Source organism: Macaca fascicularis, chromosome 6 (assembly GCF_037993035.2).
Source record: "Macaca fascicularis isolate 582-1 chromosome 6, T2T-MFA8v1.1".
Classification (NCBI taxonomy): Eukaryota; Metazoa; Chordata; class Mammalia; order Primates; family Cercopithecidae; genus Macaca; species Macaca fascicularis.
In genome coordinates this window covers 754,206-780,682 of record NC_088380.1, presented here as the reverse complement: position 1 = coordinate 780,682, position 26,477 = coordinate 754,206, and the positions used below count along the sequence as shown (strand labels likewise).

Below are 26,477 nucleotides of genomic sequence, written 5' to 3'. Positions count from 1 at the left end.
GACAGGAGGAGACCAGGAGGGTGCCCTCCAAGCTGAGGGAAGACTTTTACTGTGGTTGACCACAGTTCCTGGGCACTGCTAGATCACTAGTCAGAAAACCTTCACCAGAAAAGAGAATGCGTGGCCTTTTCATTTCTCTGAGGAAGCCGAGAAACTTTAATTAGGTGACAGGGTTTCGAGCACTTACAGCAGATGGGGTGCAGTGAAGGCCCAGGGAGGAGAGGGGCACGGAGGTGCACGTCCCCTGCGCCCCACACGCCTTCAACCACTGCAACAAACAAGCACCCCAGAGAGGCTATGTGGCAGAGCCCTGTGCACACAGGGCTTTGAGAGCACAATGAGGGGTCTCTGCACGTGGCCTCAGGACGCTCACTCCACGCATACCCGGTGTATCAAGCTGGCGCCTAAGCACAGGCCGTGCAGCTGAAAGCAGCACATGTGGCCAAGGAGAGCAATCGGCTTTCCCGCGCTTCTGAGGGCAGGGACTGGGGCTGTGCACGGGCGTGCGGGGCAGGCCGGCGGAGGCTACTTGAGCAGCTTGGCCACGTTCAGGCTGGGCACCACAATGTCCTTGAAGAGGGGCACGTAGCTGGGGCTGGCCTGCGCCGGGCCCTGCTCCAGGGTCTCCATGATGGTCTGCTTCATGTCACGGCTGGCATCCCCACGCACAGCCAGCAGCGCACCGATGTGGTCGTCCCTGGGGATGGGGAGGCGTCAGCCCATGCCCGCTTAGCACCCCCATGATGCACCACGCTGCCAGGGGCTCACGGCCTCACCACCCCAGCCCACAGAACGCAGGGGGTGAGGACAGCTGCAGACAAACGGCGCCTCTCCCTTTTCAGCGGGAGACAAGCCTGCGTTTTCATCTTACTCGGCCTTTTCTCAATCCAGTTGCAGAAAGATTTTTCAACACTGCTTTTATAAATCTTTGTTCCTGCCCAACCAGAGCAGAGACTGTGGAGAGCTCAAGACCCCGTTTTCCACGTTTAACCAGAAATGGCAAGATGATGGGACAGAGGTGGCACAGCTGCAGCCACGGAAGTGGCCCCTTGGGGAAGTGGCAGGTGCCCTGAGACGGGGGCTGCGAAGGCTGGCCTGGAGCCTGAAGCCAGCATGGCAGAGGGGGGACGTGCGTGGGTCCCCTTCCCTGAGCCTGGCACTGGGGACTCCCTGTAATCACGTCCTCGGAGGGTGTCCGGTCTGAGCGGCACTTGGGCCCTACTGAGTCCACCATGAGCACAGAGGAAACTTCCTAAACTCGCCCCGCTCAGGCCACTCCACAGGCCAAATCTTCCCCACCAGACACAGCAGAGCTGTCACAGCCCTGCCCCCACCCTACCCCTGCCCCCACTGTCCCCACCCGGGTGTGCCCCGCGAGCTCCACCCACCCATACCGCAGCCCAGGCCCGACGGAAGGCAACACAGGAGCCGCTCTGCTCCCCGCACCTGAACCCCTGCCGTGCTGCAGGGTTAACCTGGCCAACCGGGAGCCTCACCCACCCCGCGACGGAAGGAAGGACTCTAAGGCAGACGTGCATCCCTTACCTGATGTCTGGATACTTGCTGACCAGAGTGGAGACTTCCAGGTAGAGCAGAGAAGGGTCTGTCAGCTTGATCACTTCGGCCACAGCCACGATGGTGTCACAGTATCCGTCCACGTCTTCCCCGAAACCCTGGAAGGCAGCAGGAATGTGAGGAGCCGCCCTGGGCTGTCCCCCCGCCCCGGGAGCGGCCGGATTCTGGCCGAGCCCCTTCCTGACTGGGAAGCTCCCTCTGCCCCTGACTCCTCAGGATCTACTCTGAAAGCTCAGGAACGGCCCGGGTCTGGGTGAGGGCGCGTCAGTGGGAGGCGGCCAGCGCCTCGCAGCACGGGACAGACGGAAGCGTCCCTCAGGGAGCCCGCGCCGCGCCTGCCTCCGCGGTCATTCGTGTTCAACCACAAGCTCAGGCAGGACCCGGAGCCAGGGCCCCGCCTGACACACACACGCACTCTCATCTACCGGCTCAAAGTCCGGGGCGGAGGCTGAACGGGGCTGCGGGGCGGCGGGCTTTCCCCACCCGGCACGGCGCGACACTCACGGACGCCAGCTTCCGGAACAGGAAGCGCAGCTGCTCCGCCTCCCTCACCATCTTCTCCGCGCCCTCCTTGCGCTCCTCCGGGCTCCGGAAGGAGATGCGCTTCTGCATGACGGCCCGCAGGTACTCCACCACCACGCGCCGGTGCGCCTCGGCCGTCATCCTCTGGGGAGAAACACGCGGTCAGCGGCAGGCTCCGCGGCTGTGGCGGCCACGAGCACTTCCATTTAAACCCAGGTCGGGGCTGCCAGCGGCTCCCCGGAGGCTGGGCCCACTCCTCGCTCGCCACGGCTCTGGGAATCTCACCGCAGAGGAGGAGCGGGGGCTCGGGGGGGGGAACAGTGACCGTGACCCGGAGCCCTGCACCAGCAGGACAGACGTGGGTGAGGCGCGTGCTGCGCAGCAGCACTCGGTCCACGGACGGGCCGGTGTCAGTGGCTGCTGCTGCCTTTGATAACGACGGCAGCATCTGCCAAACGTGGCAGACATTTTGGAGGAAAGAGGAACCTAGGTCCTGCAGGAAGGAGGGTCTGAAGTGGAAAGAAACCCCTGGGGTGCGTGGAGGGGCAAGAAGATGGGGCACACGGGCCTGTCCGGGAACCACAGCTCCCTCCACCTCGAGTGGGCGCCACAGGGCCCCCGCCACTTTTACCAGAGCCGCGTCCCAGGGAGGCGGCGTCCGCAGAGCCTCTTGCCTCCCTTGAGCTGACAGGACAACGAGTGAACGTTCACTCACGGAGGGGCTCACTGGATGCTGAATTCTGAGCAGGGTGAGAGGTGAGCCCTCCGTGAAGGTGACTAGGGGACTAGGTCCCACCTTCTTACCTTCTTATATGGCTTTTTAATTTTGGCAAAATCGTTGAAATAGTCTTCCACAGTGACACAGATAATGTCTACAGCGTTTGATCCTAATAGCCACTTCTTCGTCATCAATTCATTCAGATGTTGCTGAAAAGCAGAAACAGATCATAGAAATCATCACCTCAACGTCCCACAAGGGCTGAGTGCGTGTGGGAGGGAGGCACTTCCGTGCGCCTTTGCTACATGGCACTGCTTTTCTAATTACAACAGCAATGCGCACTCAGGTAAAGATTCGATTATATAATCTGCAAATGTGTACTTTAAGTATAGGAGATTTATACTACAATTTCTGTGATGAGCTTCACAAAATGACATGTTAAAGATGGAAATATCTGTGCATGTATACATTTTACCTTTAATGGCTACATATATTTATTGTATTTATTTGCCCAATTCTCTATTGATGGACATTTAAATTTTTTTCACATTTTGCAATAATGCAACAGTGAATCTGTATAATTCTACTGATGAAATTCCTTAAAGTTGAATTTTTCAGTCAAAAAGTATATACATTAAAACTCCAATAAAAGTATACAAATTAAAACTCCAATAAAAGTATACAAATTAAAACTCCAATAGAAATATACAAATTAAAACTCCAATAGAAGTATACAAATTAAAACTCCAGTAAAAGTTACAAATTAAAACTACAATGGCTGTATTTCCAAGCTGCCCTCCAAAACCCAATCCAGTTCAGGCCCACACAGAATCCAAACAGCCCCTTTCTCTCGCGCCCTCAACAAGCCTGAGAGGCATCCGCATCTCCCGCTCCTGCCATCCTACTGAGAGGCAGGTCCTGTTGAGCATTCATTGCTTCGAGGATAAGACTGGGCGTCTACTTTCATGGTGAGGACACTGGTGTTGCTTTTAATGTGAGGTGGCCGTTCATGTCCTTCGTCCATTTTTCTATATATTCTTTTTAAATTTTGAAATAATTTCAAATGTAAATATTTCCTTCTTGCTTTCTAAGTCATTTTTGCGAAAGTTACAAGTGTCTGCCTCTTTGGGGACACTTTCACACACATTTCCGTTCTCTTGCACAACCAGACACTGATGAAATCAGCAACCAATCCCACCCCTCATCCCAGGAACACCTTTCTAGCAGGACCACCAGATGGCCATGGTCTTATTTTTGTTTTGTTTTGTTTTGAGATGGAGTTTCACTCGTTGCCCAGGCTAGAGTGCAATGGCACGATCTTGGCTCACTACAACTTCCGCCTCCCGGGTTCAAGCAATTCTCCTGCCTCAGCCTCCTAAGTAGCTGGGATTACAGGCATGCGCCACCACACCCGGCTAATTTTGTATTTTTAGTAGAGACGGGGTTTCTCCATGGTGGTCAGGCTGGTCTCAAACTCCCAACCTCAGGTGATCTGCCCATGTCGGCCTCCCAAAGGGCTGGGATTACAGGCGTGAGCCACCGCACCTGGCCTACATGGTCTTATTTTTAAAATATATTCTGACTTTTGCCAATACATCTAAATAATGTTAAACTATCTTTATGTTTCTGAAATATCCCCTACGTTTCATGGTAGGTTATGCCTTTGATACAATATTAAATTCATTTTATTAATGATTTTTGTGTATCTATATTCAAAAGCGAAACTGATCTATGGGAGATGATGTGTGTGTGTGTGTGTATGCACTCTCAATTTGACTTTTTGACAGGTCCCTACATATCTGTTTCTATTTTGTAATCCACTAAATTGTCTGATATCTCTCATACTTACTGGGTGAACCTACTGAATTGTGCATAAGGACCCTGCATCATATGAAGCATGCAGCATCACAGAAAATGGAGGCGCTCTGAGCGATTTGACCTGAATGCAAGTGCACAGCCCGGCTCCCCGGATGGCGTCCGCACGGTACAGTTCACAGCCTGTGTCCCAGAGGGCAGTCAGGAATCACCATGCTTTGGCCCCGAAAACGGTAGAAGGAAAGAGCCAGGCCCACCTCCAGGTCCAGGAAGACCTCCTCCAGCAAACCGCTGCAGCCCTCCTTCGCGATGGCATCTAAAATCCCGTCCATGCTGGGCTGGCTCAGAGACACGCCCTCTTCCACTTCATTCTTTAAATACTTTCTTTTTAAACTGACTATGGATTCTCTGCAAGGAAATGGTTCAGGTTCAACACAGCGGCTGGGCAGGCCAGCCTCCACTGGTCCCCCACCACAGCATCCGGCCACACTCACTTGAAGGTCTGGCAGTTGTTGATGATGGCTATCATATACTGAACGTAGCAGTGTGGGTGCTGCCGATTCCTCAGGTGCTCTTCTTTATACAGCTGCGCTTCATCCTTATATCTGAGGACAGACAGGCTTCGGTCAAACAGCACTAAGGACAACATGGAGCTGTTTCAAACGCCATGCTGACGTCATGCCTGGCCTGATATTTCACATCACTAACATCTGACCGGATGAGCCTCTAAAAATAAAACAATCTTTAGACGATCCAGACTAATGGAAGGACAGAGAGGCTGATCACTTAAATGGATCAAAAATAACTTCACTTCAGGCTTTAAAATATGGCTCATTAGGAGGCTGAGGCAGGAAGACCACTTGAGCCCAGGAGTCAAAGGCTGCCGGCTGCGCTGCAGTGAACTACCACTGCACTCCAGCATGGGCAACCTAATGAGACCTTATCTCTTTTTCTTTTTTTTTTTTTGAGATGGAGTCTTGTTCTGTAACGCAGGCTGGAGTGCAGTGGTGCGACCTCGGCTCACTGCAACCTCCACCTCCCGGGTTCAAGTGATTCTCCTGCCTCAGCTGCCCAAGCAGGTGGGACTACAGGTGTGTACCACCACGCCCAGCTAATTTTTGTATTTTTAGTAGAGACGGGGTTTTACCATATTGGCCAGGCTGGTCTCGAACTCCTGACCTCGTGATCCACCCGCCTCGGCCTCCCAAAGTGCTGGGATTACAGGCATGAGCCGCCGCACCCGGCCGACCTTGTCTCTTAAAAAACAATTTAAAAATATAAAAATTTTGAGGAGTTGGTAAAAAATAACTGAAAAAAGGAGAAAGAAAAAATATGGTTCCGCATTCTGATTGTAAAAATATACTACATATTTGATTATGAGGAACTGGGAAAGCTTTATCTTATTTACTGTACACTTCACCTAGAAACTCATAGTGTTAAGAACATCACCAAATGTCAGGTAAAATGTCCCTTTCAGAAACTGTCCCTGAAGTCATCCAATTAAAAACACACTTGAAACGTCAAGAAAACACACAGAGATAGTGACCCACTCTATTTTTAAACTTATTGTGGGCATTCTCAAGCACATATGGGAGTGGAAGAATTGTACAACAAACACTGTTTCTATTTCTAAGAGATGTTAAGAAAGGAGCAAACTGAAAGCTGGCAATTAAAGGGAAAGAAGTCAGCATTTCTGTCCAAAGTGTGGTTCAGGTCATGAAAAAGCTGAGGGTGATCAGGGACGGTCTCTTTATAGAAGAATCTAACCTCATGACAATGACCTCCAAAGAAACAAACTCAGGCCAAGATCCCCATGGACAAATGGCCAATAGGGACTTGGCCATGACCTCTGTGGATAGACGGCCAATGGGAACTTGGCTAAGACTTGGCCAGTGGGGACTTGGCTAAGACCTCTATGGATGGAGGGCCAGTGGCGACTCAGCTGTGACCCCTGTTGACGGGTTGCCAGTGGGGACTTGGGCATGACCCCCATCGATGGATGGCAGATGGGAACTCTGAGTGGGCAGTGTGGCTTAGTATCTAAGCCACCAGGACAGGACCTACAGATGCCACGTCTCCTGATGTGCCACATTGTGGAAGACACACTTGCCAGTAAGTGGGATCCAAGCCTGCGGAGCCAGTATCTGGCTCGGGAGCTGATGGCAGACTGAGGACGAGGCTGAGGGACATCTCTCTACAGAGATCTACAAGCAGCAGCTTAAGGAGGGAAGGGGCTGTTCTGCTTACCAGAGGCCTAGGAACCCTAAGCCCTCATGTGATGCAGTCCGATCTGATTCACAACTATCGAAAGACACATTTGAGATAAAACCCAAATGCAGACTTGGCATTGGATGACCCCATGGAGTCACTGTGCATGTCTCTGACTTGATGGCACTGCAGTGGCTTGAGAGAGGGTCATAAATACCATGCCACAGTGCCTGGGGTTTGCCTCAAGGTATTTCAGCAGAGAGAGCAGAATGGGCAGGGGAGAACAGTTTAGGCAAGGGGGCTTTGGAGGGGATGGCTTCTGGACTGCACGATGGTGAACACAGCAGTTTTTTACACCATTCTTTCCACATCTGTATAGGTTTGAAAATTATCATCAACAACTCATGGGGAGGGTGGTGTGCCAGGTCATGGCTGCCTGGAACCCTTCTGAGGAAGGCCAGCTCGGCCGAGGACGCCCTCCCCACTGCGAAGTGGGCCCTGCAGCAGGAGTCGCCACCCCTACCCCGAGGAAGTTCAGAACAGGCGACGGGAGGAGCCTGACTCCAACAGAGTTGGTGTCATCCGGTGCATCACTAAGGACGTCACAACCCATAGGCTCTGGGAGCCCAAGGAGGCATGTGGTCCACTCAAGGGGAAGATGATCCAGAAGCTCCGCTCCCTCCCTTTGCTTTTGAAGAACACAGGAGTGACACGTGGGGAATCTATAGGCTTAATTTTTTTTTTAATAACAGGCATAGTAGGATCAAAAAATGTTTGCTTCTAATTTTTAAGAACACTCAATTTGTACATTAGCACACTGGCAAAAAGACATACCTGCTTAGGAAAGAATTCATCTGCTGAAGACACAAAACTAGTACCTTTGTTTTCAAATCTTCACTTATCTGAGCAGCAACTTGAAGATTCTGTTCAAACATCTAAAAATCGGAGAACTTATTAATTCTGGTATAATCTTACAGGAGTGTACTAAGAGTGCAGGTTTGCTGTTATATAAAACCCGCGTTTGCTAAGTGGCATTTAGGATAGTACAAATTCAGAGAAAAAAAATGAAACCACCTGAAAAGTAACAAAGTTAGTTTTAAAAACAAAAAACAAAAAAACAAAAACAACTTTCTCACCTGGGAAAGTACCAAGTGACTCATTTCTTAATTCCTGGCAAACTGCTTTCTCCCATGGGGGCCATGTCAGTCCTCACACTACGTGACTGGAGTTCTAATGTGTGGAGTGAAGCCTCACCAGGGATGGCGCCCCTCAGGCGGCTGACTCACCTTCCCTGGCCCTGTGACCGTCATGATGCAGAGTTCCTAAGAATCTGGACCTGGGCCGGGCGCGGTGGCTCAAGCCTGTAATCCCAGCACTTTGGGAGGCCGAGGCGGGTGGATCACGAGGTCAGGAGATCAAGACCATCCTGGCTAACATGGTGAAACCCTGTCTCTACTAAAAATACAAAAAAAAACTAGCCGGGCGTGGTGGCGGGCGCCTGTAGTCCCAGCTACTCGGAGGCTGAGGCAGGAGAATGGCGTGAACCCGGGAGGTGGAGCTTGCAGTGAGCCGAGATCGCGCCACTGCACTCCAGCCTGGGCGACAGAGCGAGACTCCGTCTCAAAAAAAAAAAAAAAAAAAAAAAAGCATCTGGACCTGGGGTGTGCCAGGCCCTGCCAGCAGCTGACACAGGCAGAGGAAGGACAAGGGGACAGAGCTCACTGGGCTCTCCTCACAGAGTTTCTCACAGCATCCGTTTCCAAACAAAGGAATGGGTTTGGACTAGCCTGTCAATAACCAACGGTATCATTCAGAGAGAAATGTCACCCACCAGCCCTCACTCCTGCCTGACCAGAGTCCTGAGTGCGGATTCTAACACAACTGGGCTCCATCCCTCAGCAATGCCACTCAAATTAAAACACATGATGAGCCAAAAGAAAAAAAAGCAGGAAAAACAGGACACAGGGTGGTCAAACACTAGAAAGTGAATCCGTGGTGAGAACACACTGGGTCTAACACCTAGTGAGGCTCGGGCATTGGAAAGTGAATCTGTGGTAAAAATGCAAGTGAGTCTAATACTTAGAACCTTAACCAACGAACAGGAAAGCAACTTTAAAAGCCAACGGACGCCGTGACCCACCAGGTGGAGGTTGCAGTAAGCCAAGACTGTGTGCTACTGCACTCCAGCCTGGGCGACAGAGTGAGACTACGTCTCAAAACAAATAATGGACGCTCCCAAAATCTACCTGTTTAGACTCAATCATGTGCCATTTTTTAGGACAAATCCTGGATATCAACCAAACAAACTCACATTTGAAAGTCGCACATAAATAACATATAATTAGGCTCTAGTCCAAACCCATAAAGACCCAGTCAGAAAAGTAAAGTGACCTTGGGCAAAACTATTTGGTAAGTATCGTCCCAGGTTTCTGCAGCTTCAGAGAGAAAGAGACAGAGACAGCAGAGGACTTAGATGCACCAGGCAGGGCTCTCAATATTTTCACCACACTCTGCGGATGAAGATCCCGGGTATCTGTGTCACTCTGTAAAACCTATAGGTCCTACTATCCACTAGGAAATGGAACTGTGCCAATCCCCTGCATTTGATACCTGGAAGACGATGGCAGGGAGTGTGGTCTGGTAGTACCCATCCTGGTCAGCTTCCGGTTCTGTCTCTTTGACCCAGTCTTTCTTGTCTGTCTCCAGTGCTTTCCGCAGCCAGGCGATGATGTTTGACTAAAGGAAGTTCAGCATGATGGAGAAGAGAAGAGAAGAGAAGAGAAGAGAAGAGAAGAGAAGAGAAGAGAAGAGGAGAAGAGCAGGTGCCTGAGGGTCATGCCAATCACCTGGTCGGCTGCATGCACAGCTCCAGAAACCAGACACACGGCACCAGAGTCCTCGTTCCCAAATGAGGACTCCAGAGCAGGGAGCCAGGAGCCACCCCCATGGGAGGCAGGGCCCACGGCAGCCTGCAGGGATTTAACTGGAACCTTTGTACAGATAAAGAGGGAGAAGAAACTAGATGCCCTTTTGGCTGCACCTCATGCTGGAGGACAAGGCCGCTGAGTCCCAGGTGTACAGAGAACGAGGCTGACCAGGTCCAGTCAGGTCCGGTCAGGCCTGTTCCTCTGCCCAGACTCAGCAACCACAGCAGCTCATGTCCCAAGAGAAGACAGCACTCCTTCCCCAGCTCCTGAGGACACCTCTGCTTCTGGTCACAATGCTGCCTTGCTAGGTGGACACACCCTTGTCTAAGAAGCAGACCCTGCTGACCCCCTCCTCTCACTCTGAGACCACCTGGTGGTCACCAAGCTGCAAATGGACTTGCCCTTTGGTCCTTGACTGACCCCCCCTGACCCTGGGACTCAGAGCCGAGAGCTGGCAGGTGCCGCCACACACGGTTCAGACATCCTGGGCCCTGGCCAGCCTGCTGAGGACGGCACAGGCTCACATCTCCAGCAGAGGACAAGCTTCGGATCCAGGCCCAGAGAAGAGGCCATTCTCCTCTTCTAGCAAACGGACCTGTCAGGGCCTGGAAGCAGAGCCTGGGCAACTGAGCAACGTACCATAGGAAGTCAATGCGAAGGCATTTCCCACCCTGCCTCCTGCCTGCTGCCAAGCCCAATTACTTGTACAACCAGCACGGTGGTCTATGGCACGCAGGCCGGCCCTACTCACAGTGAGTGTGGACATGTACGTGTCAAGCAGCTCAGAGACCACGTGTGCAGAAAGCAATGGCTCCAGGGTGCCGACATCCACTTCCGGGGCCAGCTCCGTGTTCCTCATCATCTCCGTACTATGGGGGAACCAGGAACGTGAATGACAAACCACGACAGACATAGAAGAGCACATCCAAGTGTGTCGAGGCTGTTTCACTTGACACATGAACGTCCACCCACCCTGGAGACTTCCTGGTCACAGCCGGCCCACGGCTCAGAGGAAAGTGCAGGGCAGGGGTCGAGGGCTTTGGGGTCTCCGTGGGGTCAACCCACTGGCTCTGAGACCACGTGAGTCCCTCCAACCGGGGAAAGTGCAGGGCAGGGGCCAAGGGCCTTGGGGTCTCCGTGGCGTCACCCACTGGCTGCGAGACCACGTGAGTCCCTCCAACCCCAGCCTCACCCTGCTGTGCCAGCTTCATAAGGTGCTAGGGCTCAAATGCGGAAGAGACTTCCCTGCGGAAGACATGTGTTCTATTCACTGCACTTCCAGAGCCAAGGCAGGGCCTGGCAAACAGGAGGCACTGAATAAACAAACGCACTCAGTCAAAACGACAACAAGCACAGCCGGCCCCCACAGCCATGGGCGCCATGTCCACTGACTCAACCAACCACAGACTGAAAATATTTGGGAAAAACAACAATAAAAAATAATAAAAATTTCAAAAAATATAGTCCAACAACTATTTTCATAGCATTTACACTGTATTTAATTTTATAAGTAATCTAGAGATGATTTAGAGCAGGAAAGAGAATGTACACAAGTTACATGCAAACACTATACCCTTTTATAAAGGGGACTTAGGCTCCAGAGGATTTTGATAGTCAAGGGGGCTCCTGGAATCCCTCCCCGTTGGGTATGGAGGGGCAGCTGTGCTGTACTTTGGAAACAAGCCACTGCAGTCAACATCACTGTGCTCTGCAGAGGGTGATGACTGGAAAGCAGAATACAGGACATTACTGATAAAAATGTATCTGCAAGAACAGCCTAAACTACATCCAGTCTACTGCCCAGAAGACAGGAAATACGTGCTACACTTCAGGAAAAGTTTTCATTAAAAAGTTATTATCAGCCGGGCACGGTGGCTCACGCCTGTAATCCCAGCGCTTTGGGAGGCCAAGGTGGGCAGATCACGAGGTCAGGAGATCAAGACCATCCTGGCCAACATGGTGAAATCCCGTCTCTACTAAAAATACAAAAAAATTAGCCGGGCATGTTGGCATGCGCCTGTAGTCCCAGCTACTCAGGAAGCTGAGGCAGGAGAATGGCATGAACCCGGGAGGCGAAGCTTGCTGTCAATCGAGATCACGCCATCGCACTCCAACCTCGGTGACAGAGTGAGAATCCGTCTCAAATAAATAAATAAATAAATAAAAAGTTATTATCTGTGTATGAGGTTGGGCTCTTTAAAGGCTAAGGTTTGATATACTTACTATGTACCCACAAAAATTAAAATTAAAACATTTTTTAAGTTTAAGGTTTGACCACTCAGAAAATTCAACTAACATGCCTCATGCTATGTACCCTAAATACTTTCTCAGAGTAACACTGAATAAAATGATTAAGGGCCAGTCCACTATAAGAAATTCAAGAGCTTCCTGAGTAAAAAAGTGCTTCCTAAAATTCTGCACATTTTAAAAGACTTTTATTTAATCTGGATATTTTTGCCCAAGAACCTCAATTCCGTGTGTGAATGTTTCCAGTGGGAGCACTTCAACCTCCCCTGAGAAAGGCCGGGGTGATGGAACTCACAAGACTCCCCAAGGACAGAAAAACACTCACAACGTGGAAAGACAAAATCAAGACGCAAACTGTGCAAGGTGCACACACGCACAGCCCAGTCTAGTGGCCACAGCCAGGGAGGGCCCAGGGACAGGATTGGAATCCAGCTTCCCATGCACGGCCTAGTCTAGTGGCCACGGCCGGGGAGGGCCCAGGGACAGGATTGGAATTCAGCTTCCCACTCACTGGCTGTGTGACCTGGGCACATTATCCCCTGCCTCCTGCCTCATGGGGCTGCTGACACGCCAGGCACGGAGTGGGAGGCCTGCACGGTCAAGGCTACAGAATGGGCGGCCATGAGGATGAGTGGCAGAGCCAGGGAGGTGAGTCCACAGTTGTGCACAGAGAGCCACGGTTGTGCAGAGAGCCACGGTTGCACAGAGAGCCACGGTTGTGCAGAGAGCTACGGTGACCATTCTCTGCAGGGGGTGCTTCCTTTCTCTTCTGTCTTTCTGTATTGAAATGCAAATTCTCTATAAGCAGATACCAGTAAACAAACAAAGCACCAAAAAAAATGCCTCACTGCTAAAAAAAAAAAAAAAAAAAAAGGAGGTTTATTCAATTTCTCCACTGCAGTGATAAGATAGGCAAAAAAATAAAAAGAATTATTCCAATACATGACTTATTATTATTTTCTATCTATGAAACCATGGAAAATTGAAATAAATTTTCACTGCAGCTACCTAATCTTAAAGAATTTCAGGAGCCGGGCACGGTGGCTCAAGCCTGTAATCCCAGCACTTTGGGAGGCCGAGACGGGCGGATCACGAGGTCAGGAGATCGAGACCATCCTGGCTAACACGGTGAAACCCCGTCTCTACTAAAAAATACAAAAAACTAGCTGGGCGAGGTGGCGGGCGCCTGTAGTCCCAGCTACTCGGGAGGCTGAGGCAGGAGAATAGTGTAAACCCGGGAGGTGGAGCTCGCAGTGAGCTGAGATCCGGCCACTGCACTCCAGCCTGGGTGACAGAGCCAGACTCCGTCTCAAACAACAACAAAAAAAAGAGTTTCAGAATGCCCCCACCACTGCACCGTTTTCAACACTACTTCCAATTAATCCATGCACAGAGTGGTTCATGTTCCCTTATGTGAAGTGACAAAGCCTCGTGCTAGGATACAAAAAGGATGATAGAGTTTTCTCGAACTATCTAGACTTGTAACTGTTTATTTTTGAAAGACTCACTGCTATAGGATATTGGTGAAGAGAAACCAAACCCAGGATTGCTGGAAGCCAGGGAGGTGATGTGGTGGTCTCCTCCCCAGCTGGGTGGCCATGTGCTAGTCCCAGCCCCACCTGGGACCATGTGTCCTCACCTGTAAAATGGGCAAAAACACGCCTGCTTCGGGGTGTCACCGTAAGGAAACAAGTCAGCACACGGTGAGACAGGATAATGGCCCAGCCCGGAGCTGCACCCTGTCAAGCTCAACGGGGCTGGAGGCCAAGAGCAGAGATCCCTCCCAAGCACAACAGTGTTCAAACACCAGAGGCTGGGCACCAGCAGGTGGACCAGAAAGAAGACGCCCCTTGGCCAGAAACCAAGGCCGTGGGCCCGGAGCACCTGCCCAGAGTGACGCCCTGTGGTTGGCTCTCCGGCAAGTGGCTGCCAACCCCTCTCACACACGGCTTCTACCTAAGAGACAACACGGGCGCCAGGTTAGCTTTACCTTGTGTATGTGTTTAAGACCCACGTCAAGAGGCTCACGATCTCATTGGCTTCCAAGTCTTCCGATGCAAGCTCTTGCATCCGCGTGCTCAGGGCTTGGTGGTACATATTCAGGAGGTTCTTAAAGATCTCATAGTGGGGAGGAAAGCACTGAACCATCAGGTTTTTGGCGACAATGAGGTCATCCAGGACGTACTTCCTTATAATTTCCAGGTGACGGACAAGCCACATCTTGTCAGACTCCCTGGTGTCTGCCTGTGTGCCCTCAATTCTGGTGGTCACAGTCCTCTCCAAGATGGTGAACATTTTCTCTTTCCAATTCTTGGGCCTCCCAGGAGGAACAAAGCCAGTTTGCTTTTTCCGGTCAAGTATACGCCTGTCGATTTTCTCTTCCCTTTCAATGATCCTGACAACTGAGACCAGCAAGGTGGGGTCACGGCGGACAGTGACCAGTGACCTCTGCAGCACCATCCACAGCTGCTTAGCCAGCTCATCAGAGAGCCCCTGCGTGCTGCCAAAGTAGCCATGGATGAGGGTCATGTCACGTGTGTTCCCACTGTCCATGCGGTACTGCTCGTACATCAGCCCGTCCCGGGAGCACTCCAGGTCCATCAGCTTCCGGTGCGCTTGCAGGAGTGCCCCTTGTTCAATTAGGTCCTGGGTCTCCCTCACAATCTCAGGCACTAGAGAAAAGGCACAAGACAGCAACATAAACCACCACCACCACCACCACATAAAAGGCTGCCTGCGTGCAGCATTCTAGGAACACGGCAGAGCAGGAAGCCATCTCCCTAGCTAACAACAACTGCAATGGCAGGATGTGTCTGAGGTAACTATCTTTGGAACTCTGGAGTCTACTGAAGGCATAAATTGTAAACTGTGGTTAACTCTGGGCATTTGCAGCTCTCAGCTGGGCAGTGGCTACCCAGGCCCCACATCCTGCCCCGCAGGCAGCTGTGCATGTGCTGATGTGTTCCTGGAGCTGCCTAAACACAGTCTGCAGCCTAGCTGAGCAAAAACAACCCTGTCCTCCACACCAGAGATCTGTACTCTGATCACTGACTGCTGCTTCTGACCACAGAGGTGCGAAGAGGTGAGCAGCCACTGTTGCATCTTCCCCTGTTCACAGGCCCCTCCTCACCCCCGCACACCTCCAGGGAATTTTAAAGGGCCAATGTCTTCACCACCTCTTTCATCTGTCCCCCTTTTTGAAAGCCAGATATTTATATATAAATAAAGACATTCAAAAGTAACTGCATTTACAGGAAAAATTCAGAAGTGGCCAATGCATGCCCAGGCAAAGGCAGAGGCTCAGAAAAGACTTGAGATGACCTTGAAGTGCACACTTCAGGCTGCGCCTTGGCACAGAAAGCCTACAACAACCAAAGACAAGAATCATCAACCTGGGAAGGGGAAAGAATCTGATTTCCAGAGTTATCACATTATTTGATTCAAGTGTCCATTTTTCAACAACAAAAACATCACAAGGCACACAAAGAAAGAAGTATGGCCCATTCAAAGGAAAACATAAGAAACTGTCCCTGTAAAAGATCTGATGGCAGATCTACTAGACAAAGACTCTAAAACAACTATTTAAAGATGTATACGGAACTAAAAGATGTGAAGAAAGAAACATGTATGAGCAAAATGTAAATACCAATAATGAGACAAAATCCAAAAGGAAACAAAAAAGAAAATATGAAGCTGAAAAGTACAATAAATGAAAAATTCACTGAAAGGATTCAAAGGCAGATCTGTGCAGGTGCAAGAAAGAATCAGTGAAAGTGAAGACAGGACAATGGGAAATATCAAGTATCAGGGACAGAAAGAAAAAAGATTGAAGAAAAGTGAACAGAGCCTCAGCGACCTTGTGGACACCATCAAGCAGGCCAACATATGCTTAGTGGGACTTTTAGAAGGAGAAGAGAGAAATGGGCAATACATTATTTGAAGAAATAATAGCTGAAAACTCCCCACATTTGATGAAAGACATGAATATGAAGATCCAAGAATCTCAATGCCCTCCAAGCAAGAGGAACTCAGAGGTCCACACTAAGATACAACTTAATCAAACTTTTGAAAGATTTTGAAAGCAGCAACTTGTCAGAAACAAGGGCTCCTAAATAAGATTATGAGTAGATCAGATTTCTCACCAGAAACTTTGGAGGCCAGAGGCAGTGGGATGACATATTCGAAGCGCTAAAAGAAAAATACTGTCAACCAAGAACCTTAAATCTAGCAAAACTGTCATTCAAAAGTGACAGTGATATTAAGACATCCCCAGATAAAAGTTGAAAAGCTTGTTACCACAAGATCTGTCCTGCAAGAAATGCTTAAATGGAGTCCCACTGGTTGAAAAGAAAGAATGCTAGGGAGAAACTGGAAGCCATGTGAAGAAGTAAAGGTCTCAAAAAAGGTAAATTCATGGACAATCATAAAATCTAGTATTATTAACACTTCAGTTTTTAACTCATCACTTTGTTTTCTGCATGACTTAAGAGACTAATATTTTTCTGGTTGAAAGGGGCAAATAAAAAAGAAACTAATACATTAAAAAATAGTCTAAAAGCTAGTAACACTGTAACTTTGGATTCTAACTCCACATTGTTTTTCTACCTAATTTTTTAAAATGAATGCATTAAAAAACAATTATTAGTCTATGTTTTTGGACACACAATGTATAAAGATGTAATTCTGTGAAATGAACAACCCAAAGCTAGTAGAGATGAAGCCACATAGGGACAATTTTTGTGTGTTACTGAAGTTACGTTGATATAAATTCAAACTAAAGTGAGATAATGTTAGATGTTAAGTGTAATCTTTATGGTAGGCACAAAGAAAATAGCTATAGAATATACACAAAAGAAACAAGAAGGGAATTAAAATGTTTACTACCAAAATAATCAAAAGCACAAAATAAAAAGAAATGCAGAAATAAGAGACAAAAATGTTATATGGCATATAAAAAACAAACAGTAAAATGACAGAAGTCCCTTCTTATCAGTAATCACTTAAATGTAAGCTCTTCGATCAAAAGAGGTAGGCAAAATTAATTAAACTCTTCAATCAGAAGAAGTGGACAAAATAGATTTAAAAAATAAAACATGATTCAACTCTACGTGTTCACCAGAGACTAATCTTAGAGCCCAAGACACAAATAGGTTGAAAGTAAAAGGATGGAAAAAGATATTCCACGTAAATAATAACCAAAAGAGAAAAGGAGTGGTTATACTAATAAATATGAAATAGACTTAAAAAAAAAAAAAAAACTAGTCACAAAGAAGGCCATAATGTATTAATAGAAGATTCAGCAAGAAGATGGAACAATTACAAATATTTCTGCATTTACTAACGGACCATCAAAATACATGAAGCAAAAATGGATAGAACTGAAGGGAGAAACATTCATTTCTGTAACAGTTGGAGGCTTCAATAACTCTCTCTCAATAACGGACAGAACAAGCAGACAGAAGCTAAAAGAGGCTTCAATATCTCCCTCTCAATAATGGACAGAACAAGTAGACAGAAGCTAAACAAGGAAAGAGAGGACTTGAACAATGCAACAAGCCAACCAGACTGAACAGACACAGAAAGAACACCCAACAACAGAACACACACTATTCTCACATGCACATGCGACAGTCTTCAGGACAGACCATGGATTAGGCTTCAAATTAAGACTCAGGTTTTTAAAAGATAAATATCATACAAAGTACCTTCTCCAAACTCAGCAGATGACGTTAGAAATCAGTATCAGAAGGAAAATTGTAAAATTCACCAAAAATTTATGGAAATTAAACAACATATTCTTAAACAATTAATGAGGCAAAAAAGGAAACATAAGAGACTTTTTTTTTGAGACAAAGTCTCGCTCTTGTCCCCCAGGCTGGAGTGCAATGGTATGACCTCGGTTCACTGTGTCCTCTGCCTCCTGGGTTCAAGCGATTCTCCTGCCTCAGCCTCCCGAGTAGCTGGGACTACAGGCACCTGCCGCCACCATGCCCGGCTAATTTTTACATTTTTAGTAGAGATGGGGTTTCACCATGTTGGCCAGGCTGGTCTCGAACTCCTAACCTCAGGTGATCTGCCCGCCTCAGCCTTCCAAAGTGCTGGGATTACAGGCATGAGCCACTGCGCCCAACCATAAGGGACATTTTTAAAAACTTAGAGAAGAATGAAAATGCAGACGAATCAGAAACCTCGCACATTCCTGGTGGAAAACTGAAATGCTGCAGCCCCTGGAGGAAACAGTCTGGCAGCTGCTCAAAGATTTAAACATAAATGACCACACGGTCCAGCAGTTACACTTGTGTGTACATACCAGAAATAAATAAAAGTAAAATATCTGTACACCCATGTTCACTACAGCATTACTCACAATGGCTAAAATGTGGAAGCAATTCGAGTGTCCACCAACAGACAAACGGAGAAGCAAAATGCGGTCCATACATACAACGGAATATTATTCAGCCTTAAAAGTGAAGGAAATTCTGCAATACTACAGCATGGAAGAACCCTGAGGACATCATGCTGAGTGAAATAAGCATGTCACAGAAAGACAGATAATATGTGATGCCACTTCTATGAGGTTTTCAGAGTCATCCAGTTCACAGAGACAGAAGGCAGAACGTTGGGGAAAAGGAGCTGGGCAGAGGGTGCCAAGTCAGTGTTTAATAGGTGCAGATGTTCACGTCTGCAAGATGAAGAGTTCTGAAGATGGAGGTGGCAATGGTCGCACAACAATGTGAACGTTCTTAATAGTCCCCAACTGTACACTTAAAAATGGTGAAGATGGCAAACTGTGTGTGTGCATTTTAGCACAAGAAAGAATGCAGGAGGGGAGCTGTGTACACCGCATTACTGAATTATAGGCAATGAGACAAGTCTGAAGGGACCCAAAGCACATCTTCTCAATGAAAATGTATCCGTAACAAAAAACATGCATACCACGTAGGCTCATTTGTTCACCAAGAAAAGGAAATTATTTCCAACTACTGTAGATAAACTAATTCCAGGCCGGGCGCGGTGGCTCAGGCCTGTAATCCCAGCACTTTGGGAGGCCGAGACGGGGGGATCACGAGGTCAGGAGATTGAGACCATCCTGGTTGACACGGTGAAACCCCGTCTCTACTAAAAAATACAAAAAACTAGCCGGGCGAGGTGGCGAGCACCTGTAGTCCCAGCTACTCGGGAGGCTGAGGCAGGAGAATGGCATAAACCCGGGAGGTAGAGCTTGCAGTGAGCTGAGATCCGGCCACTGCACTCCAGCCTGGGTGACAGAGCGAGACTCCATCTCAAAAAAAAACAAACAAAAAAACAAAAAAACTAATGCCAGTAATGCACCTTTTGGTCATTAGGCATTAGTTTAAAAGACCAGAAGGAAGCGTAGCCAGCCAATACGAAAAAAGAGGAAATGAACTAGAAAGGTGCCAGCTGAGCATCACCAAGGAGACTCCGTCGAGGGACTCTGTTCCAGTTCCAGGCGGTCCACAGTCACCAACAAGAGCTGCTTTCTGAGTTGGCATCACTGTGGCATTTGTGTTGGGCATGCACAAAGAGATGCAGACCACAGCCAAACATGTCACCCTGCGGATCACGCCCTGGAAGAAGGGCACACACAAAGCAACGGGACAAGGTGCTCAGCAATGCTGCAGCCACAAGCATAAGAGGAGGGCGGACAGGACGGGGTGGACAGGACACAGGTTACCAAGGTGTGCTGTGGGCAGCCAGGGAGAACCGTGCCAATTCACACGTGGCCTCGGGAGCTGAGGAGCATCAGATGATGCAGCACAGCCAGTGTGGAGGGTGAGCTGGGGCCCGTGACGGCTGCTGACGGGGAAGTGTCATGCAGACATCAGGGCAGAGACGTTGGGTAGAGGAACAGGAAGGACTTGCCAAGAGGCCAGATAGGAACAAAGAAAGGGAAAGAATCAGACCTTGCCAAGGCTTCTGAGGTTGGGGACTTGAAGGATGCTGCTGACCTTGACACAGATGGGGACCAAGGCGAGGGACGAGGCTGTGGAAGCAGCTCCCGTCACAGCAAGTGGGAAGAGACTGTGAACACAAATGCTGGGAGCCACCACCCAGGGCCAGCTGGCACCTTTCAGGGACAGGTTACTGGGCCCTTGGCATCCTTCTGAGGCGTTCAGGGAGAAGACTGAAAGGGTCACACCCCCACGGCACTGAGCCCCAGCTCTGCCCTGGCCTGGGCACACATGCTTCTCCTGCCGCCTGGGAGCTGCTGCTCGCCTCATCCCTTCTGCTCTGGAATCTGCTTGCTCTGTCCCATGTGCAGGGCGGCTTCTCCCACAGCTCCTTTTAAGCATGGGCCGCGGCACCTTCACTCTTCTGCACTCACAGAGTCTAACAGCCACATCGCAGGCAAGGCAACGACACTCAGCCAGGGACTCCCTCTACACTGCGTTTGCTGGGCCTCTGTCCTGACACTGAACTACAAGCCTTCTTCTAGCCTTTACGTGCTCAGCTCATCACTTCCATCCACGTTCAAAAAAAGACGCTGAGCAGACAAGGGTCACGCTTACCGTCTACAGGTCTACAGTGCGGGCTGCAAAGCACACTGCACACAGAGCACTCAGTGAGTCATGCAGAGACAGGTGTGAGCATGGCAAGTGCCTCGAGCCTCTGCCTGGTACCTGAGAAGATGTTCTTGAGGTTCTCCACGGCTGCGGCGAGCTGGCTGTGCTGCACCACGGCATCTTTGACATCCTTGAGGCTCTCGATGGTGTTGATGCTCTGCCTCCAGTCCTTGCTGACGTCCGCCAGTGACTGCTGGATGTCTTTGACGTCATTCAGGGCGTTGTGGAGCTGGCTGAGACCTGTGCGCACCCCGTCCAGCTGTGACTGGATGGCGGCCTGAGGAGAGACGCCACAAGGGTGAGAAGAGCCAGTGACAGCCATGTGCTGCCTCCTGAAGAACAAATCTTCCCCGGGAGGGTCAAGTTCAGGAAAGAGCCACTGAGTAGCAGGAAATAGTCAATACCCAGAAAAGAGAATAAAATTAACAAGGATTTAATTGATTCACAATGTAACTTTTTGTTTCACTGCTGCCTGGGAACAGAAAAATGATGCATTTTAAAGCTTTGATGAGAAAACGTCAGGACACTCCTCATCTAGCCTCACACCTGGTGACACCAGACACCACCACGGGTCTGCCCTGCGCCGTGGCCTGCTATGGTACCTTCAGAAGGACGTCACCCATGTTCTCCCCAGGCACCCTAGTTTCCCAAGAGGTCTCATCTAGGCAGAGAGAACGGTCAGGACTTCACTGGCTTGGGGTGGGGGGTTCCTGCTGTTCAGCCAGGACCATACTTGGCCTCAGGACAGCTGACCCACAGGAAAGAATCAGCACCCGAGCTTCAGATCCACTCTGTGTTAAAGGTGAGTTAAAACAATCTGAACAAAATGCCCTCCAGTGGTGCTCTGTAGAAGAGCTTTAAATAAGACTAATTCTCATTCCTCTGGTGTTGTTTAAAAACTTAATAGTCTTGCAGTGAGCTGCGATCCGGCCACTGCACTCCAGCCTGGGCGACAGAGCGAGACTCTGTCTCAAAAAAAAAAAAACAAAAAACTTAATAGTCACTTTCACGGTGTTGTTTTTGTTGTTGTTTCTGGGTTGGTTTTTTTTTTTTTTTTTTTGAGACGGAGTCTCACTCTGTTGCCCAGGCTGGAGTGCAATGACACAATCTCGGCTCACCACAACCTGTGCCTCCTGGGTTCAAGCGATTCTCCTGCCTCAGCCTCCCAAGTAGCTGGGATTATAGGCACCCGCCATCATGCCTGGCTAATTTTTGTATTTTCGTAGAGACAGGGTTTCACCATGTTGACCAGGCTGGTCTTGAACTCCTGACCTCAGGTGATCCGCCCGCCTCGGCCTCCCAAAGTGCTGGTATTACAGGCATGAGCCACCGTGCCCGGCCTCAGGGTGTTTAAAAGGTTGTTCCTTTGCTGTTTTCACCATTCCCACTGTCTTCTAAGCAAAGCTACTGATTGGTAATGCACTGCTGAAAGTAACTAACTGCTCAAGAAAGTCCAGCTCTGCCTCCTTGCACATCACCACAAAGGCTAGTTTAGCAAAATCAGCATGGTGATGTCAAGCAGGAACCTGAAGCCCAAGACAGATGGCTCTGTGCTGCCTGGGAGTGGAGCAGGTGGCCTCACCTTCAATCTAGCCTCCACGGAGGCCTTCTTCCGTGCTTCTCTCCTGCGATACTGCTCCACCTTGTCCAGCTGGTCCGGGCGTTGGAGCATCCCAGCCACCCTTTGCACTGCTGTCGCAACGGCCTCCCGGTCTGTCTCCTTCATGGTCAAAAAGCAGGTGGAATCCTCACAGTGTTCATGCTAGAGGTATTCTGTGTGAACTGCAGGGGTTGTTAGGTTGTTAGAAATGGTAGGTATAAAACCTCCCCCCAAACAATCAGATGATCACAATGGAGCTACAAGGAGAGCGTCTGAGATCATTAATCCAGGAAACCTCAAAGAAAGCTGAACTAGGATGAGGAACTCCTTGATAAGATAAACAAACCTTCATAACACAAACCTGGGGAAGTTAAACCTTTAAGGGGAGAGCAGGTGCGTTTCATAGGCATGAGAGACATGGACATTTGGAAGATTCTAGATGTGGGTCCCAAACCACCCACCATGTAGATGTCAGTCTCCAAGGCACATCTCTCCCCAAGATAGGGCTGGTTTCTCATTTCGGGAGCCTTCCCCCAGCACCTTGGCCAGGCCTGTGGGCAGCTGTACCAGGACCCTCAGTGAAGACAAATGCAGCACAGACATCTCCCCCAAACAGGTACCACAGCTGGAGGCCCAGCACAAGCCCCACAATTCCCTACAAAAGTTACTATTGTCAGCCGGGCCCGGTGGCTCATGCCTGTAATCCCAGCACTTTGGGAGGCTGACGTGGGTAGATCACCAGGTCAGGAGATTGAGACCATCCTGGCTAACACAGCGAAACCTTGTATCTACTAAAAATACAAAAAAAAATTAGCCGGGCATGGTGGCGCATGCCTGTAGTCCCAGCTACTCAAGAGGCTGAGGCAGGAGAATGGTATGAATCCAGGAGGTGGAGCTTGCAGTGAGCTGAGATTGCGTCACTGCACTCCAGCCTGGGCAACAGAGCAAGACTCTGTCTCAAAAAACAAAAAAAACAAACAAACAGCAACAAAAAAACTCATTACTGTCTTGGGTATCCAAAACCCCATTTCCCCCTTTTTTAACTGCCATAGAAAACATTGCGCTTCCCTCCTTTATGCAGGTCCGATGCAGACCACAGGTGCTCAGATGGCAGGCAAGCCTGCCTTCCATGCTCCCTCCACCATCGTCCTCCTCGGGGAGCTAAGACAGCTGCTTGGTGAGCATCTGGTCAATGCGGGAATCTGATACAGCTGTTCCCCTTGATTTCAGCTGTTCGATTTTCATCTTCATGAATATTAACAAGATTCGCCTTCTCCTGGAATTTTTCATTCTCCGCGCCCACATGCTTTCAGACCCCTCTCTTCTCCTTTTTCATCTGGACCTACATTGCAACCTTTCCTTTCTCTTTATTTTCTGATTACGAAATTAGGCATACAATGTACAAAATCTGGACAGGACAAAAATACAAAGTCCCAACACCCAGGGGCAACTCCCCTTAAATCCCGACACTCAGGCAACTCTCCTTAAATCCCGACACTCAAGGGCAACTCCCCTTCAATCCCGACACTCAGGCAACTCCCCTTAAATCCCAACACTCAGGGGCGACTCCCCTTAAATCCCGACACTCAGGCAACTCCCCTTAAATCCCAATACTCAAGGGCAACTCCCCTTAAATCCCGACACTCAGGGGTGACTCCCCTTAAATCCCGACACTCAGGCAACTCCCCTTAAATCCCGACACTCAAGGGCAACTCCCCTTCAATCCCGACACTCGGGCGCGACTCCCCTTAATCCCGACACTCGGGCAACTCCCCTTAAATCCCGACACTCAAGGGCGACTCCCCTTAAATCCCGACACTCAAGGGCGACTCCCCTTAAATCCCGACACTCGGGCAACTCCCCTTAAATCCCGACACTCGGGCAACTCCCCTTAAATCCGGACACTCGGGCAACTCCCCTTAAATCCTGACATTTGGGCAACTCCCCTTAAATCCCAACACTCAGGGGCGACTCCCCTTAAATCCCGACACTCAGGCAACTCCCCTTAAATCCCAACACTCAGGCAACTCCCCTTAAATCCTGACACTTGGGCAACTCCCTCCAACAGGGCTTGTTTCCTTCCAGTTTTTTCCCTTTGAGTTTCTTTTAAAGCTAAGATTCCATTGCTTCTATGACTTCGCAGGTGCACACTTTTGTTTTCTTATTTTGTTTGGATATTATCATCAGCATTTCCATTGACATTAAAGTCTGCATGGTTTTGATTATAGGGCTGGATAACAACCCAAGAAGTGGACACCCAGCACTCTGCTGGTGCACACAGTGAGGTGACTGGACCCATCTCCAGGCTGGAGTGAAGTCTGTCATGCTGTGGGTGGAAGCCAAGGCGATGTGAGTGAAGAGCTGGGAAGCAGAAGCAGGCTCACCTTGGAGTCAGAACAAAGCTACTAATGTGGGAAAAGGGAGAACCTTAAGTTAAAAAAAACAACGCAGAGGTTTTCATCCCAGCCTGAAGACTAAAGATTTTGGGTCAAGAAGCCAAAGAGGAACTCAGAAGCCACAAATAGAAACCCAGGTTCAACCCCTACCAGGGTCTTTCTGACTGCCTTTCCCTGGCGCTGGCTCTGCTGTGAGTCTCTCCACCGAGCGGGGGGGACACCCTACTGAGGGGAACATCAGCACCCAGGGGGACACCTGCGGCAGGGGGACACCTGCACCAGGGAGACACCTCTGCCGGGCAGGCACCTCCGCCGGGAGGGACACGTCACCGGGGGGATGCCTGCGTCGAGGGGAACACCTGTGCTGGGGGGCACCTCACGGAGGGGACACCTCCGCTGGAGGGACACGTGCACCTTGGAGGACACCTGCACCAGGAAAGACATTTGTGCCCGGAGGGACACTGCTCCGAGGAGGGACACCTGGTCCGAGAGGGGACACCTGCGCCAGGAAGGACAACTGCGCCTGGGGGGGCGGATACCGTCAAGGGGACACCTGTACCAGGAAGGATACTTGTGCCTGGGGGGACACCTGTGCCTGAGGGGACACCTGCACCTTGGAGGACACCTGCGCCAGGAAGGACACTTGTGCCTGGAGGGACACCTGCCCCAAGGAGGGACACCTACTCCGAAGGGGGGACACCTGCGCCAGGAAGGACACCTGCGCCTGGTGCGGGGGAGACACCGTCAAGGAGAAACCTGCACCAGGAAGGACACTTGTGCCTGGGGGGACACATGTGCCGGGTAGGACACCTGCGCCGAGGACACTCGCACGAGCGGGATGCTCCACGGGACCCGGAACGGCCTCCCTACCCTCCAGGTCCCGGTCCGGCCTCCCCCTACGCGCCCCCGCGGAAGCCAGAGACAGGGAGAGCAAGGATGAAACACGGCGACCACCGCCCAGGGACCCGCGGGCCGTCCGGACCTGCAGCCGACTCACCCTCTAAGCCTACGCCGCAGCCTCAGCCGCCGCCCCCGGAGTCCCGGAAGTGGACAGCGAACGGGTACTTCCGCTTCCGGCAACGGCGCCGGAAGCATGGGTCCGGCGCTCCGGGCGGGGCGGGTACCCGTCTCTTGGCCGAGCGACTTCAGCTCGGGGACCTGCCCCGTGGCCGCTCCCCAGCAGGACATGGTAACTGCCGGGTGGGGGTCTCCTTGCCCGTCCCAGCCCCCCCAACTCAGGCCCTCTCGCTGCCTCCGGCGACCCCCGCGTGCGCCCTTCCCCAGGGCCGGCGCAGTCTTGGAAGCCTCCGCCCAGCGTGGCTGCCTGCGTTTTCTCTCCGTTCCCTTCCCGACCTCCGGAGGGAAGACAGCCCCAGAGCCGCTGTGGCTCCGTCCTCTGCTGACGCCTCATGTCTTTATGTTGGCCTTGCCGTCCGCACTGCAGTGTGGCAGGGGCGTCCCACCTTTGCCGCGGACTGAGGTGGGCGCCGAGCATTCAGTAAACGAGGAAACGAAAGCGGGGAAAGTTGGGAATCAAGCGTCTGTCTGCCTGCCACCAGCAGACTAGCGGCTTTGGGTACCCCTTGGACCCAAACACGAACTCAGCCCCTGCAGGAGCGCAGTCATCGGCACCCACGTGGGAACAATGCCCTGGGATGGGTGGCCACGGGATGTTTCTGGGGCCCCTCAGAGGCCCAGCGGCGCGGGTCTTGGAGAGTGAATGTGTGTCACTGGGCCGCTGCTGCAGAGGGCCGGTCCTGAGTCGCTGCTTGGAAGAGAGGCCCATGGCCAGCGTTTGGCTTCACCAGGAGGAAAAAGCACGTGCTAAACCACCAGCATTCGGGGTTTGTCTGTTTGATAAAGGATGCACCAACTAACAAGAAA

General features: G+C 50.5%; 1 protein-coding gene and 1 pseudogene across 4 annotated transcripts; one reads left to right on the top strand and one right to left on the bottom strand.

Moving 5' to 3' along the window:
- Positions 1-132: 132 nt before the first annotated feature.
- Positions 133-25,645, bottom strand: EXOC3 (exocyst complex component 3). Of its 4 annotated transcripts, none has more exons than XM_005556524.5 (13): positions 25,591-25,645; positions 22,180-22,379; positions 20,655-20,874; positions 14,003-14,684; positions 10,517-10,634; positions 9,449-9,574; positions 7,673-7,773; positions 5,125-5,235; positions 4,888-5,038; positions 2,902-3,024; positions 2,080-2,241; positions 1,546-1,673; positions 133-697 (listed from the first exon to the last, which is right to left on the bottom strand). In XM_005556524.5, exons 2-13 carry the CDS (start codon positions 22,321-22,323, stop codon positions 526-528), a joined length of 2,238 nt encoding a protein of 745 aa, XP_005556581.3. In that variant the 5' UTR covers positions 22,324-22,379; positions 25,591-25,645; the 3' UTR covers positions 133-525. The 4 variants fall into 4 exon arrangements, 3 of the variants coding, with proteins under 3 accessions (XP_005556581.3, XP_015306655.3, XP_045250648.2); XM_015451169.4 differs by having other exon boundaries at positions 2,128-2,241; XM_045394713.3 differs by lacking the exon at positions 133-697 and having other exon boundaries at positions 1,545-1,673; positions 2,001-2,241.
- LOC102146933 (uncharacterized) lies at positions 24,355-26,477 on the top strand (annotated as a pseudogene).